At 33.2% G+C, this 17,445-nt stretch overlaps 1 protein-coding gene across 1 annotated transcript in view; it reads right to left on the reverse strand.

Annotated features, from left to right (window-relative positions):
* SLC12A2 (solute carrier family 12 member 2) overlaps positions 1-17,445 on the reverse strand; it is a 97,054-nt gene that overhangs the window by 9,381 nt on the left and 70,228 nt on the right. The window contains exons 18-22 of the mRNA XM_057736047.1: positions 11,891-11,997; positions 7,672-7,751; positions 5,238-5,363; positions 2,409-2,456; positions 864-986 (exon numbers count right to left, since the gene is read on the reverse strand). Coding sequence (XP_057592030.1) covers positions 864-986; positions 2,409-2,456; positions 5,238-5,363; positions 7,672-7,751; positions 11,891-11,997 — 484 coding nt within the window. The remainder of the gene's footprint in view (positions 1-863; positions 987-2,408; positions 2,457-5,237; positions 5,364-7,671; positions 7,752-11,890; positions 11,998-17,445) is intronic.

Genomic DNA, 17,445 nt, shown 5'->3' on the forward strand with positions numbered 1-17,445 from the left:
GATTGGGACATGACAAATGGACACAAAAGTTAGCCTAAAGAGGATACTGCTGGCCAAATCTGGGACAACATCAAAACAAATAATGAGAATGAAAAATCATAACCCACTGAATAAAACAGGAATCTGTAAGTCCACACAGAAGTAAAGAGAAAGCTCTTCTTTACAGTTAAACACCAACCAAATAAATAAGGAAGAAATGATGGAACTGGAAAAAATCATCGTTGAGAAATCAAAAACACACCACGACAATAATAACACCAAGAATAAATTCAGGCAGAAATATCAATGCATGCTAAAGATGGTGGCAAAAATTGCAGTAACAATGGTTTATCTGCATAGCCTCAAAGTAACTCCCCATGCCCCAAATACCCATAATCATAAAAGGGGGTAACAGTAAGTTTTCACTATGTAAACCTGGTGAAAACCACCTTTCTCAATGGTCAAAGCTACCTCCACCAGTGATGAGACAAATCAACACCATGTGCCACGTGATAAGATACAGACAGAAGGGTATAGCACCACTTCTGTGATAATTCTACCCAAAATACATGTTGAAATTAATTATGATGAATCATTAAACAGTACTCCAAACTGAGTGACATTCTACAAAATGGTCTGTAATATTTTTTAAAAAATATTAAAGTCATGAAGCTCAAGGGAGGACTGAGCAACTTTCAAACCAAAGGATACTAAAGAGATAGGACAACTAAGTGTGATGCCTGATTCTGGAACTAATCCTGTTGCTTTTGGGAACGTTGGCCTAATGGCAATAGGGTCAATGAAGAGTATATACCATTTCCTAGTACTATCCCCGCAACTTCAGAAAATTTAAACTTGTTAAAAAAATATGTTAGCAACCTTACCTCCATCATCAAAAAGCCACCAGACATCAATAGTATTCTTTCCCTGTTTTTTCTGAAACTGTGTACTAGCTTCAAGAAGCTTTTGGTCAGCTACATTTAAAGGCACAGCAGGGCCTTTGGATTCTGAAGGATTAAGCAGAAAAATAAGACATAAGGAAGGTAAATATTAAAGTATATTTTGCTAAATTCCTATAGTTTCCTAACCTTTGCATATTCAAATATTTATAAGGTAGATAGCTGTATACATGACATCCATCATAAGATTATGGTTGTTTACAATTTAAACATACTCTTAAAATGGTTAGAGACAAATATCTCTACAATACCTAAACTCCTCCAAATAATTTTGCCTAATTTCTAATATTTTGGAGCATTCTGAATGAAAGAGAATCATAAAAACCAATAAAGAAAATTATGACTGCTAGATTTTGATTTTTGAAAAACTGTTTTAGGCTAACTGGGCAAATTAAGCCTATGCCTGTTCCATGAATATATTTCTTTTGTAATCTAGTTTCTCAATAATTTAAAGCTCAAAAAATTTAAAATATAATGCTTGTTATCTGTAATATAAAAGACAAGGAAGTGGGAGACGTTAATACAATCATGCAGTTATCACAGTGAAACCTCTCAGTCTAAGGAAAAACTCCATCTTTACCTAACTTTTGTCCTCTCAATACGTGAGGCCCACTTCTAAAGCCATATAACCACCACATCTTTCTTTGAACCACAGAAAGACTGTGGGAACTCCTAGGAAGGGTACCAATCTGCTGTAGGTCTAAAGAACGATTTATCAAGGAACTTCCCATCTATATTCCCCAGGAATTAAAAAGGAAGAAAAAAAAAATCGGCACTGACTCTGTGAGCAAGCAAATGACTGTAATGAAATCCCTACACCAAATTTTAAAAGCATAAATCCAAAGAAGGAAATCTGATCACTTTTGTAGAATGTCTATCATTCACTTTTCATGCTGCCATGATGTATGCAAACATGATGAATGATTTTGCATGATGAAATAACATGGCTACCAAACCACACTGCTCCATAACTCTCACCTCTATCTCCTTCTCATAAAATTCATGTACGTTGACATGACTGTGTATCTCCCAAACGCAGCAGGACTGTGAGAAATATTGTAATTTTTGAAATGAGAAATATATTAGTATCAAAATTATGGACTTGGCTGGGTACAACTGATGGTAAAGAATGCAAGTGACACTGTAAATAAACCTATTTCAGTGTCTCTATCATCTAAACCATGCAGTTTAAATTTAAAAATTAAAATACTGACTTTCAGGATTTGAATATTTCTGAAATGCTACCATGATTTAAAAGAATTTGTCTTTGATATATCACCTTTTCCTGGGATAATTTAATGCTTTAATTGGACTAATGATAATTTTTCTAATCTGCATTTAATAAATAACTGTAACATCACCTCACCATGGAAGTAAAAAGCAAGGTAAAGAAAGAAAATAATAAGATTGTAGTTAAAGAATTAACAGTATGAAAAAAGGGATTAAAATAAAATGATGAAAAATGCCTGCCTTTTTTCAACAGTGGTTGAGTTGGAGTCTTGCCATCCTCTTCCTCATCTAGATTATGTTTAAAAAACACAAAATATAAGTTAATTGCCTTTTTTATTAATAAAATAATGAAAATGTAACTAGAACACATTTATAAACAAAACATAGTATGAAGAAACAGTGTGAAAAATAATTAAGACTGAAGATACTTTCTACACTGAGTGTTCAGGATTTGAAAAAGCAAACATATTTTAGACTGCTACAACAGGTCTACTGAGTAACACCCACCCCTGAATTTTATTCCTGTAAAACTGACAAACACTTCAGAATTTTTAAACTTTTAAATTTTCATTCTTAAAATCAGTTGCTATGGCTTATAGAGTAGAAATATGATATTAGAAAACTGATGTTGCAGGTAATACATAAATTTCAAACGTGCCACTGCATCACTGTGCAAATGACTGACAAGTAGTTTTAGAAACACTTAATAGATATTTGGTATTTGTAAAAATTAATCACCACTTGAAATATTAAGGAATTTGATCAGAGACAAGAGTCTTCTGGTTTATATAAAATGCCAGGTTATACAGGAGTAATTTTTCAAATATATACATTCATGTATATAAACATATATGTATGTGTATATATGTGTGTGTGTGTGTGTATGTATGTGTAAGCATGTATATAGCATACGTCAGTCCATTTATATTTACATATCTATAAATATTTCCTAGGGTTAACAGTTTTCTTAATCTGAATTTTTTTTCTTATTATAAGCTGTAGTATTTGTTTAAGGCACATAAAACTCCCAACTTGGACAGGAAAGAATACACTGCAGTGGGTTCTTGAGTCAGACACCCAGCATTCCAAGATTACCTCTAACCCTTTTCTAGCTGTGTGACCTTGAGCTAGTTACTTAACTCCTTATTTTTCTCATGTGTTAAATGGGTGAACAATACCTACCTCTTAAGGTTGTTATATTGCAAGCATTAATGCACTCAGCTCAATGTCTAGCACAAAACACATATTCAAAGGGTACTCTTTTTGTCCCTCTGCATACTGCATGCCTCAAGAAGACAGACATATCAAATACAATAACTATATCAGAATGTTTATAATTCTGAAGACTTAAAATTATATATACTTTTTAATATTTTCTATGCTAACTTTGAAAATACTTGGCTATATAGAAAATAAACACAAAATAAAATAAATGCTATTTTTGACTGCTAATATTTATGCCTGTTATGGAACAAGAAACATTTCAATTATTACATTTAATTTTACAGTATTAAATATTATTGTTCTTATAAAGCAGATATTTGATATTATCTTTAATGATAATAAAAAACATTTATAAATATAACTATGGACATTCTGTATTCATTTCAAAGAGCTCAGAAATGTCAAGGAAGTCTTGACACTGAAAAATGATTTAAACTAAGTTAAAGGCATTTACATTTTTATAAAAAGATGAGTAAAAATGTACTGACCCAGTTTCCTACTCTATAAAAATAATGACTTCATAAGATTGTGACATACATTAATGAGCTAATGTATGGATAACATCTACTACAATATGAGAGGAACAGTAGATGCCTGATAAATATTACTTCTTCCCCTCCTATCATAGCTTTACCTATTAATTCCTAACAGATTCCATAAAGAAAGGATCTGTTTCAGGCAAGAGAAAACAACAACAAAAAAAGTATGAGAAAATGAAAGACTGTATACCACAAACTAAAAATAAATGCAGGAACATAAGAAGAGTTATGAGAATCAGCTTATAGAATTTTGAGGTGAAATAGAAAAAAAAAATTATAAGCAAGCAAAGAATTGATATGGAAAATGGGTCTCAACTAAACTCTCAACTACCACTCCAAGCAAACGAGGAGGAAAGAAAAAGCAACATTAATGCTTCTAAATAATCTAGAAGAGATTTCAGAGATAGGATTTGTCCAAGGTTATCAATTTCAGAAAAAGAATGGTAATTATTTTACAGGAATCAAAAGTATGACATGGTTTGATGATTTACAGTGCAGATTTTTCTTGCTGCATGCCAGCTGAGAGTAGGACAGATGGAGATACTAGACTGAACAGAGGTAGGAGAGTGAGGGTGGGAGAGTAAGATTTGGAAGTCATTCCTCTTTCCTTCTCATAAACATGATATAGAGATTTGCGGATGAAATTATTCTGAAGTCTCATGAGATTTGGAAATCTTTTTGTGGCTTAAACCACCTTAGCCACCAGGAGTACTTATGTCTGTAATTATGGCCCAAGAGTTTAGCAACCAAATATAAATTGTTCGTTTCTTGGGAGGAGACTAAATTGAGGAATAAAACTGCACTTGATTTTTTATTACATTGTTTTACCTGAACAATACCAGGCACAGTAGATATAAAAATATTCTGAGTATCTCAGCACATAAACAAAACCCCTGCTATTGAAATATCTTAATTTACCAAAAAAATAATGTAAACTAATTTTATAAACCTCATTCCTGTCAGTGTTACCATATGCTATACACACATTACTCCAAAACTACCACGTTTCTTTCCAAGTTCAGATTTAACCTATGCTTCAAATTAAAATTAAGCATAAAAACATACAAGAGCATATTGTATTTAATTAACTGCCATGGTTTCTGTTCTATTATCTACTTAATACCTTAAAAATAATTAATCATTTGTAGCCATTTTTGAAAGGCATAAATTTTACCTGACTAACTAGAAATGAACAATACACACTTGAGAACTGGTTACTCTTTAAGACATGCCATGTAATAAAAACCACTTCTTCCAAAATTAAAACATTACCATTAAGAAAATCTCTTGTTTGAATAAAAATTACCTTTATGTGTAGTGGATTTTTCACTACATGGTTTAGAAGTATCTATATCTGATTTTTTACTATACTCCACATTTAGTACCACATCCTTGACACCAGGAGATTTCTCTTGTGATGACAATAATTCTTCTGTAGACATAAAAGTATTCAAAATATTATCTAAATCTTTTAACCAAAGAGGGCATCATGGTATAATATCAATTAAATGACAATCTTAAGCAAAGTTTATTATGAGATAATGCTAAATTTATAATAATTTCTTATATAAACAAATGTGACAATCAATTTCAAAATGACTATTCAACTAAATATCTTTAGCCACAACTAACTGTCAGACATTTGAATTAAGTGATGGGGAATCAGTAATGAGAGAAATGTACAGAACATAAGAATCTGGTAGACAAAAGAATGATGTATAAAATGTGAATCAACTCTACTCTCAAAGTCATTTACACATGTAAAAAATGTAGAATGTGACAAATGTTCATATACATATAAGATGACAGACAACCGTGAAAAATAATACCCATGACTATAGAGCCAAAAGTAGGGGATACATTTCTTTCCTCATGGTGAAAGTGCTGTCTCTTTATTTTTAAAGCACTTTCCTTACTTTCTGTCTTTTTGGTAAGGAGTTAGTAAACATTTAGCTTCCACAGTAAAAACAGTTATCATAAAGACAAACATGGTATGAAATTGATCTTCTATCCATAATCCTCATCATTGATATGTGTGATATGTATGTATTAAGAGAAATAACAATAGAAAGTATATAAGCCTAAGTGCCAGCACTATGCTAAGAGCTTCACAGCCAGTATTTCCTATTTCATCTGCACAATAACCCTATGAATAAAGATGAGGAAACTGAGGCTTGGAAGTCAGCAAATTTGCCTGGAGTTCCAAAACTACTAAGAGAAAAGGCTGGATTTTTTAAAGCATATCTGACTCCACTGCCTATGCTCTTAAGCCCTGTGCTAAAGCAAATTCCTGTCTTTAAATCTTAATGATGAATAACGAGGCTTTCAAAACAATTCTCATAATGATTATAAACACTTGAAAATGTTTTCTTAAATGTCGAATCACACTCAAATCTCAGCAAATTACACAGTATATCATTTATTAGCCAAACTCTGCTATTTTTGAGAGTGAAAGGGAACACTACTAATAATTATGCAGAGTTAACAGGTATCCTAAACCAAAATTACTGTTAGAGCAAGAGAGAATGGAAATAGTATTTTGCAAGGCCTACTCCAGAGTAAGAAAATGCATTTTCAGCAGGTCATACTTTTGTGTTACACGGATAAAGACCTCAAAGCATTCCTTTCAGAACTGCATAATACCCTTAAAATGGTGGGGGGAGTGGGAGGATTAAAACAGTTTAAATACATAAACAGATGACAAAAGTTCTTTATATGCCTCTCAGCTATTTAGGCTTAGCTAATTTTGATGACCTGGTTAATTAATTGATAAGGGTAAAATATTAGGCACACAAATTTTCTTAAGCTTATAGTAGTTTTTAAGCTACCAGGAAATCATTAGAGGGTATGGAATTGTCCATAGTTTTTATAAAGTTGGCAAAAGTGCTAAGTATACTTTAACAGGTTTTAAGGTTAATGAAAAAAAATTTTTTAATGCTTAAAAAATGATATAGTTTAAGAAGAGATTAATGGAGTCAGGGGTTAGAGAATAGGAAAGAGTATGATGGAAGCTATAAAGCAGTAGCACAAGGGAGATCTTTGTGGTGATCTTACATGAAACAACATATGTGACAAGTGAAACAGAATCACACACATGTGCCTGCGTGCACGTATGTACACAGAAGTGTATGTAAAACTGGTGAAATCTGAATAAGGTATGTAAATTGTCCCAATGTCAATTTCCTGGTTTTGATATAGAACTATAGATATGCAAGATGCCACCAGTGGGGGAAAGTGGATGAAGGGTACACAAATTGCTGTGAATCTATAATTATTTCAAAATAAGAAAGTTAAAAAAAATATGTGTAGGGTCTTTTCTGAAGAAAGAGTAAATCATATAACAAAGTTTAGTTTTTCATTATTAATATGCCTCTATGTACAAAGTATATCTTCCATATACATGAAAATGTCTAAAATGTTTTCCTCTGATTATTTGTCATGTATTTTTATAAATCTGGCCAAACTACAATCATAACTAATGTTTGTTTCTCTTAAACTTATGATTTGAATTAATTTTATTGTATTAATAATTACTAGCCATCATCCAGGCTGGTACAAAGAGAAAATAAAAAACTTTGATGGAGCCAAATAGATCTGATCTTAAAATGCAGTACAAAAGGTATGACATAGATTAGATGGTAAATATTAAAACTATTAAAGACTTGGTAGAATTATATATAATTTCCTAATAAAGTAATTTATATTTTTAAGATAAAAAATGTATTTCAAATAAGATTTACCTTGTCCTTGAAGATGAGATATATCCAGACCCTCTTGCAGGCGGATAACTACTACTCCATATTGTATATCAAAGGCGTCACTGTAACAAGAAAAAGAAAATAAAAAAGTTTTTAAGTCACAAAAATTTCTGTCTCCTTCTCTATAAAATGGAAGGCAATAGTAGGTGATCTCTAAATTTACTTTCAGCTTTAAATATCTGACTTTTAAAATATGCTTTAAAAATTATGGTGATATCCATATGCTAATTTCAAATCCTACAACATTCCCTTTCCCCTTTTCTGTAATAACTCTAAAATCTACTTAAGTGTAGATCTTTATAGTATTGATATTCTACCTACAGCAGCTGTTAAAGGAATAACTATAGTTTTATCTATCAGAAACAAACTAAAATTATGGAAAAACAACTTTCAATAATCCCATATGTAATTTAGGCTTATACCTTAAGCCAAGAGAAATACAAGAAGACAAAAAAGACAGGTTCTGAAATGAGAGCAGGCTGTAGAATGTGAAGGGATCACTTACCACTTATGAAAGAAGGGTGCTTTTCAAGTAATTTAAAAATTTTTACAAGACGGGTTTAAAAAGCACTCCTAAGACTATATACGCATTTGCAGATATGTATTCATGTGCCCTTTTAATTTTTTAAAACACAAACAGGAGCATCTCATATGAAGGTAAAATAGATTAAAACCTTGAAGACATTGGACTTCCTAGGTGGTGCAGTGGTGAGGAATCCGCCTGCCAATGCAGGGGACACGGGTTTGAGCCCTGCTCTGGGAAGATTCCACATGCCATGGAGCAACTAAGCCTGTGTGCCACAACTATTGAGCCTGTGCTCTAGAGCCCGTGAGCCACAACTACTGAGCCCATGTGCCACAACTATTGAAGCCCACGCGCCTAGGGCCCATGCTCCACAACAAGAGAAGCCACTACAGTGAGGAGCCGTGCACCACAATGAAGAGTAGCCCCCGCTCACAGCAAATAGAGAAAGCCTGTGTGCAGCAACGAGGACCCAATGCAGCCAATAAATAAATAATAAATAAATTTAAAAAACAAACAACAACAAAAAAACCTTGAAGACAATTCTAAAACCAGACTTAAATGTCGGAAACTTTGTTAAGATCATAAATCATGTAGGTCTAAGTTCTTTTTAAAAAAAAATTATTTTTTGGCTGCGTTGGGTCTTCATTGCTGCATGTGGGCTTTGTCTAGTTGTGGCGAGTGGGGGCTACTCTTCATTGCACTGGGCGGGCTTCTCACTGCAGTGGCTTCTCTTTTTGCAGAGCACAGGCTCTAGGCACACAGGCCTCAGTAGTTGTGGCACATGGGCTCAGCAGTTGTGGCTCACGGGCTCTAGAGCACGGGCTCTAGAGCACAGGCTCAGTAGTTGTGGCACACGGGCCTAGTTGCTCCATGGCATATGGGATCTTCTGGGACCAGGGCTTGAACCCATGTCCCCTGCACTGGCAGGCGGACTCTTAACCACTGTGCCACCAGGGAAGTCCCAGACCTAAGTTCTTAAATCTACTGAAAGAATTTCCAACTGCAAAACTTCAGGTTGTTCCCTGGAGTGGCAATAGGCTTAACGTTTATCTTTAATTATTATTTTTAATTTTACAAGTAATCACTATTCATTATACGCATATAAAAATGATACAGTAACCTACAGCTAGACATACAAAAAGAAAAAGCTACAAACTAATAAAATGATCAGGGCTTCCTAGGTGGCGCAGTGGTTAAGAATCTGCCTGCCAATGCAGGGGACACAGGTTCGAGCCCTGCTCCAGGAAGATCCCATATGCCACGGAGCAACTAAGCCCGTGCGCCACAACTATTGAGCCCATGTGCTGCAACTACTGAAGCCCATGCGCCTAGAGCCTGTGCTCCGCAACAAGAGAAGCCACGGCAATGAGGAGCCCGTGCACCACAACGAAGAGTAGCCCCCCTCACCGCAACTAAAGAAAGCCCTCACACAGCAAAAAAAGACACAACGCAGCCAATAAAATAAATAAAGAAATAAATTTAAAAAAAAAAGACCAAATTTTTGCTCCTATTGATAAATAGAAGAATGTATTCAGGGTATAAAATGTCATTGTAAAAGGCCTTTTGTCACTGTTGTTTTAAAGCACAGGGAGAGGAAAAAAAAAGTCACAGGGAGACAATTTTAGCCTCATTCCTCTGTTGAATTTTAACCAAGGTCAAGAGAGTCACTGCAGAAAAAAATTATAGACATGTTAACCTTCCACAGCTCTACTGTGAAAGATCTAATAAACCTTTAGAGAAGAAATAACTACAAGTATTTTTAAAAAGTAGTTAATAAAGTAATTGAATCAAAATCAATTTCCTTAAAGAAAATCCAGGGAATATAGCTCTTAGTCTACTTCAGATTAAAACAGCTAAATGTTTTTGCTATAAGGTATATTAATTTCTATAATCTGTATAATTTATTTAAGCTATAGAAATTGATTTGCAGTTTCAGACCCTCCATACTGTTAATACATACACAGTAAATAAGTATACCTCAACTGTTCAAGGTATTTAAAATCACAACCAGAACATAAGTGTCACAAGATAAAAGAGTAAGCAATATCACTGCTTTAGAACAGCCATCAACTTTTCTATGGTTCTAGAAACCAGAGAGCAATATTTTACCTATCTTTAAACTGCTACCTGACATATAATACTTGGAGTGATATTTGACTCTCAGAGCAAACATTCACTTCAGTTCCTACGAGATCAGTGTCAGAAAAGACTCCTTTCTTTCAGTGCTCCCATTATGACAAACCACAACTAATAATGAATGAATTATTTGCAAAAATGTCACTTTTTCTATTTTCTAGGATAATTACTCCGTCTCACTGGTCTTACATCTTCAAAGAGAAAAGGCATACTGCATGGCTCAAGGCCCATGTGTTGTAGTCTTTCTTTCACACTGTCCTTCTTTCCCTAATCCCCATGTATACAAAGTACAGACTATAGAATTAGAAAGGAAGAAGTAATTTAAGTGCTATTTACAAAAAAGTTAACAAACCCAAAGCCAAAGAGCAGTCACAACCTCTGACAAACCAGCAGAACCTGAATTTTACTGAAACCACTTAACAATTACTTGGGAGATCTTATCTATTGTATATTTTACTAATCAATACAAAGAGATTTATAAAAGTTAAGTATGAGATCTGGTTAATTCCACAAAGATGTTTCAAGGTAGCTATGAAAACAAATAATTTAGTGATACAGGCAATTATATGGTTCTATCAATTGATACAATAGGAGCTCCAGGAAGGGAAATAACTCCAGTGGGTTAAGGATAAACAGATAAAAATTCACAGAGAAACAGGATTTGAATCTGGTCTTAGAGGTATTTTGCCAAATATAATTTTTTTTAAAATGACAATTTTTATAAAGAAATGCTTTATAATAAGGAGCAAACAGTTCTATTTTATCAACAGTTATAATAAGAAAAAGACTACTCTTCAATCAAGTATGATGTAGTGAGAGGGAATCCTTATCCTCTATAAAACAGTGTGAACAAGACAAGGAGATTTGCTAAATAAATACTAGGAATATTGGAAAAAGAAAGTACTTTTCAAGATTAAAAAGAAAATCTGACAAAAATAAAAAATAAATTTTATTCTTTTTATTAAATAACAGTTCCAAAACACATTTGTAATAGATTAAACAGGTACATATGTGAAAATTAATAACATGAATAGATTAAAATCAGAAAGACAAAGTAACAAAAGGATAAGAAGTAATTAGACAACCTGTAAGAAGGAAGTTATAGTGATGTAAATCAAAACTAAGCTGTTTTATAAACATCATTGGAAATACCACTGAAAAGGGAATAGTAAATTAAGAACTTAATAGTTCAAGGGGGTAGAAAAGCAAACATGCAAAGTGCATTTAAAAGAAAGAAATATAAATAACTACCAAATGATTATTTTTCATTCTTATGACTCTACTAGAAGAGACTATATGAGAAACAGACTTTAAAAACCAGCACAAGCTGGGCTTCCTAAGTGGCGCAGTGGTGAAGACTCCACCTGCCAATGCAGAGGACATGGGTTCGATCCCTGCTCTAGGAAGATCCCACATGCCGCCGAGCAACTAAGCTCATGCGCCGCCCCCCTCCCCCCCCCCAAAAAAAAAAAACAGAACAAGCTTTCAAAATTAATATTTTCTGAATCAACTAAGTTACTGAATTAAAAGGATACTTACTGAAATAAGTTTATATACATATCTACATCTCTCATATCTGCTTGCAACCAATCTTTCTTAAATCCAAGGACAAGTGTGTTTGGTTTCATACGCCCAAGACCAACAGCCTGAAACAGAGAAAAAATACAACTTTAAAGATACACCATTCACAAAATGCTTTTTAAATGACATGCTGCTAATGAATGGTCTCTAAACATTTTTGTGTACCCTTATCAGCAAAAATTCTTGAGCATACAATACATGCGTATTTATAAATTATATATATCATATAATTTATGATTAAACATATACAAAAACAGAATATAAAATTAAACACTTGAAAAAGTTCTAATGTATATTTTTCTACTTTTACAATTTCTGAAAATTTTCATTTTTAGTAAGAGAAAGGTGATGGAGTATACTTAAACTTTCATAAAAATCATAATACAGTGGTATTCTCAGTTATATATTTTGATAACAGCCATTAAAACCTAGAAGCAGAAGTCCAAATTGAAGACCAGCATTGTTGGCTACAGTTCAGAAATTCCATCAATTTTTCTTTCAACTTCATGGAGAGCTGCAATTCAATATGCTTAACAAATGTCCCCGAATCCAATTAATTTCTTCTTTTGTAATATTTTAAAACACACTGAAAATTCTATTCCCAAGGCTGGGTACACACATAATTTTTTTTTTTTATTATGGTAAAAAATAAAACAGCCATTGTAGCCATTTTAAAATGTACAATTCAATGGCATTAATTACATTCATAATTTTGTACAACCAACACCACTATCTATTTCCAAGTTTCTCATCACCCTAAACAGAAATTCTGTAAATACTAAGTAATAACTGCCCATTCTTTCCTCCCTCCAGGCCCTGGTAACCCCTAACTTACTTCTGTCTCTACGAGTTTGCTTATCCTAGATATTTCCTACAAATGGAATCATACAATATTTGTCCTTTGTGTCCTTTATTTCATTTAGCATAATGTCTTCCAGGTTCATCCATGTTACAGCATCTATTAGAACCTCTTTCCTTTTTATGACTGAATGATATCTATTCTATATCTATATATCCACACACACCACATTTTGTTTATCTGTTCATCCGCTGATACATACTTAGGTTGTTTCCATCTTTTGGCTACTGTGAATAATGCTGCAACAAACACTGGCCTACAAATATCTGTTTGACTCCCTGCTTTTAATTTCTTTGGGTATATGCCTAGGAGTAGAATTGCTAGATATATGGTAATTCCTTGTTTAGCCTTTTGAGGAACCACTAAACTGTTTTCCACAGTAGCTGCATCATTTCACATTCCTACCAGCAATGCAAATGTTCCAATTTCTCCACATCCTTAGCAATGCTTGTTATTTTCTGTTTGTTTTCTTAATTACACACATGCTAGAAGTGTAAAATGGTATCTCACTGTGGCTTTGATTTGCATTGCTCTAATGACTAATGATACTGAGCATTTTTTCATGTGCTTATTAGTTATCTTTATATCTTCTTTGGAGAAATGTTTATTCAAGTTCTTTGCCCATTTTTTAATTGGGTTGTCTGTCTTTTTGTTGCTGTTTTGGGAATTCTATATATATTTTGCATATTAAACCTTATGGGATATACAATGTGAAAAGATTTTCTTCCATTCTGTAGCTTGTCTTTTCACTTTCTTGATAATGTCCTTAGATGCACAAAAGTTTTTAATTGTGATGAAGTCAAATTTGTCTTTTTTGTTTTGTTGCTTGTGCTTTTGGTGCCATACCTAAAAAATCCATTGCCAAATTCAAGGTCATGAAGATTTACTTCTTTGTTTTCTTCGAAGTGCTTTATGGTTTTAGCTCTTATCTTTAGGTCTTAGATCCATTTTGAATAAATTTTTATGTACTGTGAGGTTACACTTAACTTTTTATAGGTGATATACTTAAATCATTTTTTGCGAAAGATTAAATTAATTCAGGTACCTATCAAGTGCTGAACATATGCCAGACATTGTCCTAAGGACTCTGGATAATTAGGGAACAAAAGAAATAAGCCTAAGCATGTAAAGTTTATATTCATTTTCAAAATGTTCTATCCATGCACAAGTTTCTTTCAAAAAACAAGATTATTTTTTTCACTCAGTATTATAAACAACACTTTGCCTTCAGGAGACAGATAAAGAATATTTATTTTTGTTTTTTAAACTGCTAGGTAGCAAGGTAGCCACTAACCGCATAGCATAATTTTTTCCCCCGGCATATTATGCTTTATTACTTCACGAAAGGTAAAAACACAACTGAAACAAACAAAAAAGTTTGTGCAGTGTATGAAGAAGGTGCTGTGACTGATCAAATGTGTCAAAAGTGGTTTGCAAAGTTTCGTGCTGGAGATCTCTTGCTGGACAATGTTCCACAGTCAGGTCCGCACAGCATAATTTTGATTTTTTTTGGTAAAAGAAAGCCAAGAAATATCTTCAAGTTTTATTGTTTTTTAAATAACTAAGCTACAAGATGACCAGTAACTTCTTGACAGTACAAAATACGGTCAGAATTACTCCCTTTCTCATCACAAACTTTTGTCACAATTATAATTAAAAGGTTTTATTTTTATAAAATTAAGAGTAACATCCTGAGGTACTCTGTGCACTTCTGTTTTCAACTTCATTATCATAATAACTTCCCCTTGAATAACTGAGTAAAGAAATTTCACATCTATCAGTTATCCTAAATCCTTTGTAAATTCTAATCAAAGTCGATTCAATTAGATGTACTGTTTTCAGTTTCCATAAAACATCATGTATTTTAAAGAAATAACATTACTGAAAATATGTCTTCTCTGGAACATATTCCTTTTGGCTCATAGAAAAATCAGTTCTTCATGGATTTCCATAATTGAAACTGATTTAGCAAAACACAATCATCTGCAGCTTATTACAACTATCTTTAGTTTCAATCAAAACATTCTCACTGTTGTTTCTTGGACTCTTTAGCAATGTTTTCTGTGCATCTTCCACCACAATTTGCTGACAAGAAATGCACTTAGTTTGTTATAACATTTTTCTGTGTATCATCATAACCGTTTTTAGTGCAGCAGAAAGAACAACTGTTTCCCAGTAGTATGTGGCTTTTTATTTGTCTTTGACTAGTAAGTAAAAACATTTCCAAACATCATGTTTATCTAATTTAGTTAAGTACTGCCATGAGATCTGTATTACTCTAAGAATCACTGAAAAAAATTCTAGAGTTTTGGCTTCATATTCTGGAAGGTTAGTTTTTAAAGGCTGAGCTGACAGTGATGGCATTAAGTTATCATTAGTTAATATCATGGCATTATATTTTTAAATATTCTGACTGGCAATGTTCAGTTACTTTGGTCTATTATTTTAGAAAAATTTTTTAAAAATTGCTGTTTACCTCAAAATGTGGCTGATGAAGAAGAGGAAGTGTTTCTGAAATACTCAGCATATATTATAGGATAATTCTAGGCTAGCTTTGCCCAGGAAAAAAGGTAGTTATAGCTACACTAAGACTGAATGAGATCCACTTGATTTAAAGGGCAACATGATGTAATCTGAATTTTTGGAAAAAACAAGGGTTTTTTGCTAATTTAAAATGAATGTTTAAAATTGGATTGACAATCAATTGGCTCCTGCCTTTAAAAATAAAAAGGGAAAAGAAAAACAAAGAAGTCAGCAGTGTTAAGCTTCCATAAGCAAGCTACTGACATGACTAGCTCTTCTTAAAACAGTGAATCTCTAAATAAATGCTTATGATTATAATTAGCACCTAAACAAATGAAGGGACAAAGAAATGAAGTCAGAATGTAAAGTATAGTAAAACAAACCTATCTAAAATAGCATCTCTAGCACTATAAAGTAAGTGACTGTATAAAGAAATCAATGTACAGAAATTTTGACAAAGATTATAAACCTCTAAAGGTTTAAAGGTTTACATAAAGGCATTTGCCACTTTATGTAACGGGTTTCAGGAAGGTACGAAGAAAAGAGAAATACTCAGTGGCAACTTATACTAAAATTTCAGTGATTAGTTCTAAAGAGGCAATTCACCTACTTGTAAGGATATTTTAAACAGTTCCGCAGACAGCTCTGCCACTGGAATAAACCACGTCCTGGGCATCTTTGTAAAGGGAATAGCATTTGCCAGGTTTATAGGGCAGTCTCAAAATGATACTGTTCTATGTATGCTCCCTTTGCCCCACACTGGTGAAACGGTCATGACCCACGGGGGTGAGTATGTTAGGTGGAGGAGAATGATAAGGAGGATGGTTTCTAACTCTTGGCCAGTTTATGATATTGTCATTTATACCACAGAAACCCTTGAGGGCAGTGGTTCTCAAAGTGTAGTGCCTGGACTAGACAAGCAGCAGCAGCATCACTGGAAAACCTGTTAGAAATGCAAATTCTTGAGCCTCACCCTAGACCTACTGAATCACTGTAAAGACAGGGCCCAGCAGTCTGTGTTTTAGCAGGCCCACCAGGTGATTCTGATACAGGCTGAAGATAACCATTGCTCTCAGTAAATAGTTTCCTTAATGTCCTTCATAACATTTATTAAATACATAAAGTACTTATCAAAGTTTTTCTATAAACTATACAGAAGCAAGCAAGATTTATCCACTAGAAACAACCTATGACCGGGGTAGCATTCTATTTGAAATATTTATATATTTCACATACAAAAGCGAATAAAGAGTAAAGTAATAAATAATCATGTATCCACCACTTCAGCTTAAGAAAATAAACTTTACAAGTACATATCAAGCACCCTAGGTATCCTTTTCAAGATCTCCTGGTATTTTTACTATATATTCCATTATCTAGGCATATATACATATGAATTTTTAAGTTACATATTTTAAAAAATTCACAGTATCTTCATATTATTCATGTTCTTATTTTAACTTGGTATTTTCTTCAACATTTCTGTCTGAGGTTTATCCCTGTTGATGTGTATAGCATCTTTTCACTACTATACGGAATCCTACTGCATGATTATGCCACAATTTTCAATAACGTGATTGATGGTTGCTGAAGTTAATTTCCTTTTCACTATAACAAATGACAGTGCTATGAAACTTCATATAGCCTTCTTCACATGTGTAAAAGTTTCTCTGTGGTATATGCTTAAGAATGAAATGTCTCAGGATATCCACACTTTCAAAAATGCAGAATATTGCCAGGTTGCCATCCCAAGTGGTTGTTCAATCTATACTCACCACAGCAGTGCAAAGATTTCCAAATGCTATACACCAATTCTAACACTTGGCATTGGCAGACCTGATTTTAGTCAGTCTGATGGGTATGGAATAAAGCTGTACTGTGTGGTTTTAATTTTTACTTCTGTCATTTAGGTTTCCTCTTCATGTCTTTTGCTCCTTTTTTTTTTTCTCTTATTGATTTATAGTATTTCTTTATACACTGTGGACCATATTCTTTTGCTGGTAACAAAAGAATATGGTCTTATCTTCTTTAGGTCTGTGGCTTCATTTTTCATTTTCACGCTTTCTTTAGAAGCATAGTTTTATATGTTAACTAAAAAATAACTGGTTTCTTCTTCATAGTTTAACTTTTT

The sequence above is a fragment of the Hippopotamus amphibius genome, chromosome 1 (assembly GCF_030028045.1).
Source record: "Hippopotamus amphibius kiboko isolate mHipAmp2 chromosome 1, mHipAmp2.hap2, whole genome shotgun sequence".
NCBI lineage: Eukaryota > Metazoa > Chordata > Mammalia > Artiodactyla > Hippopotamidae > Hippopotamus > Hippopotamus amphibius.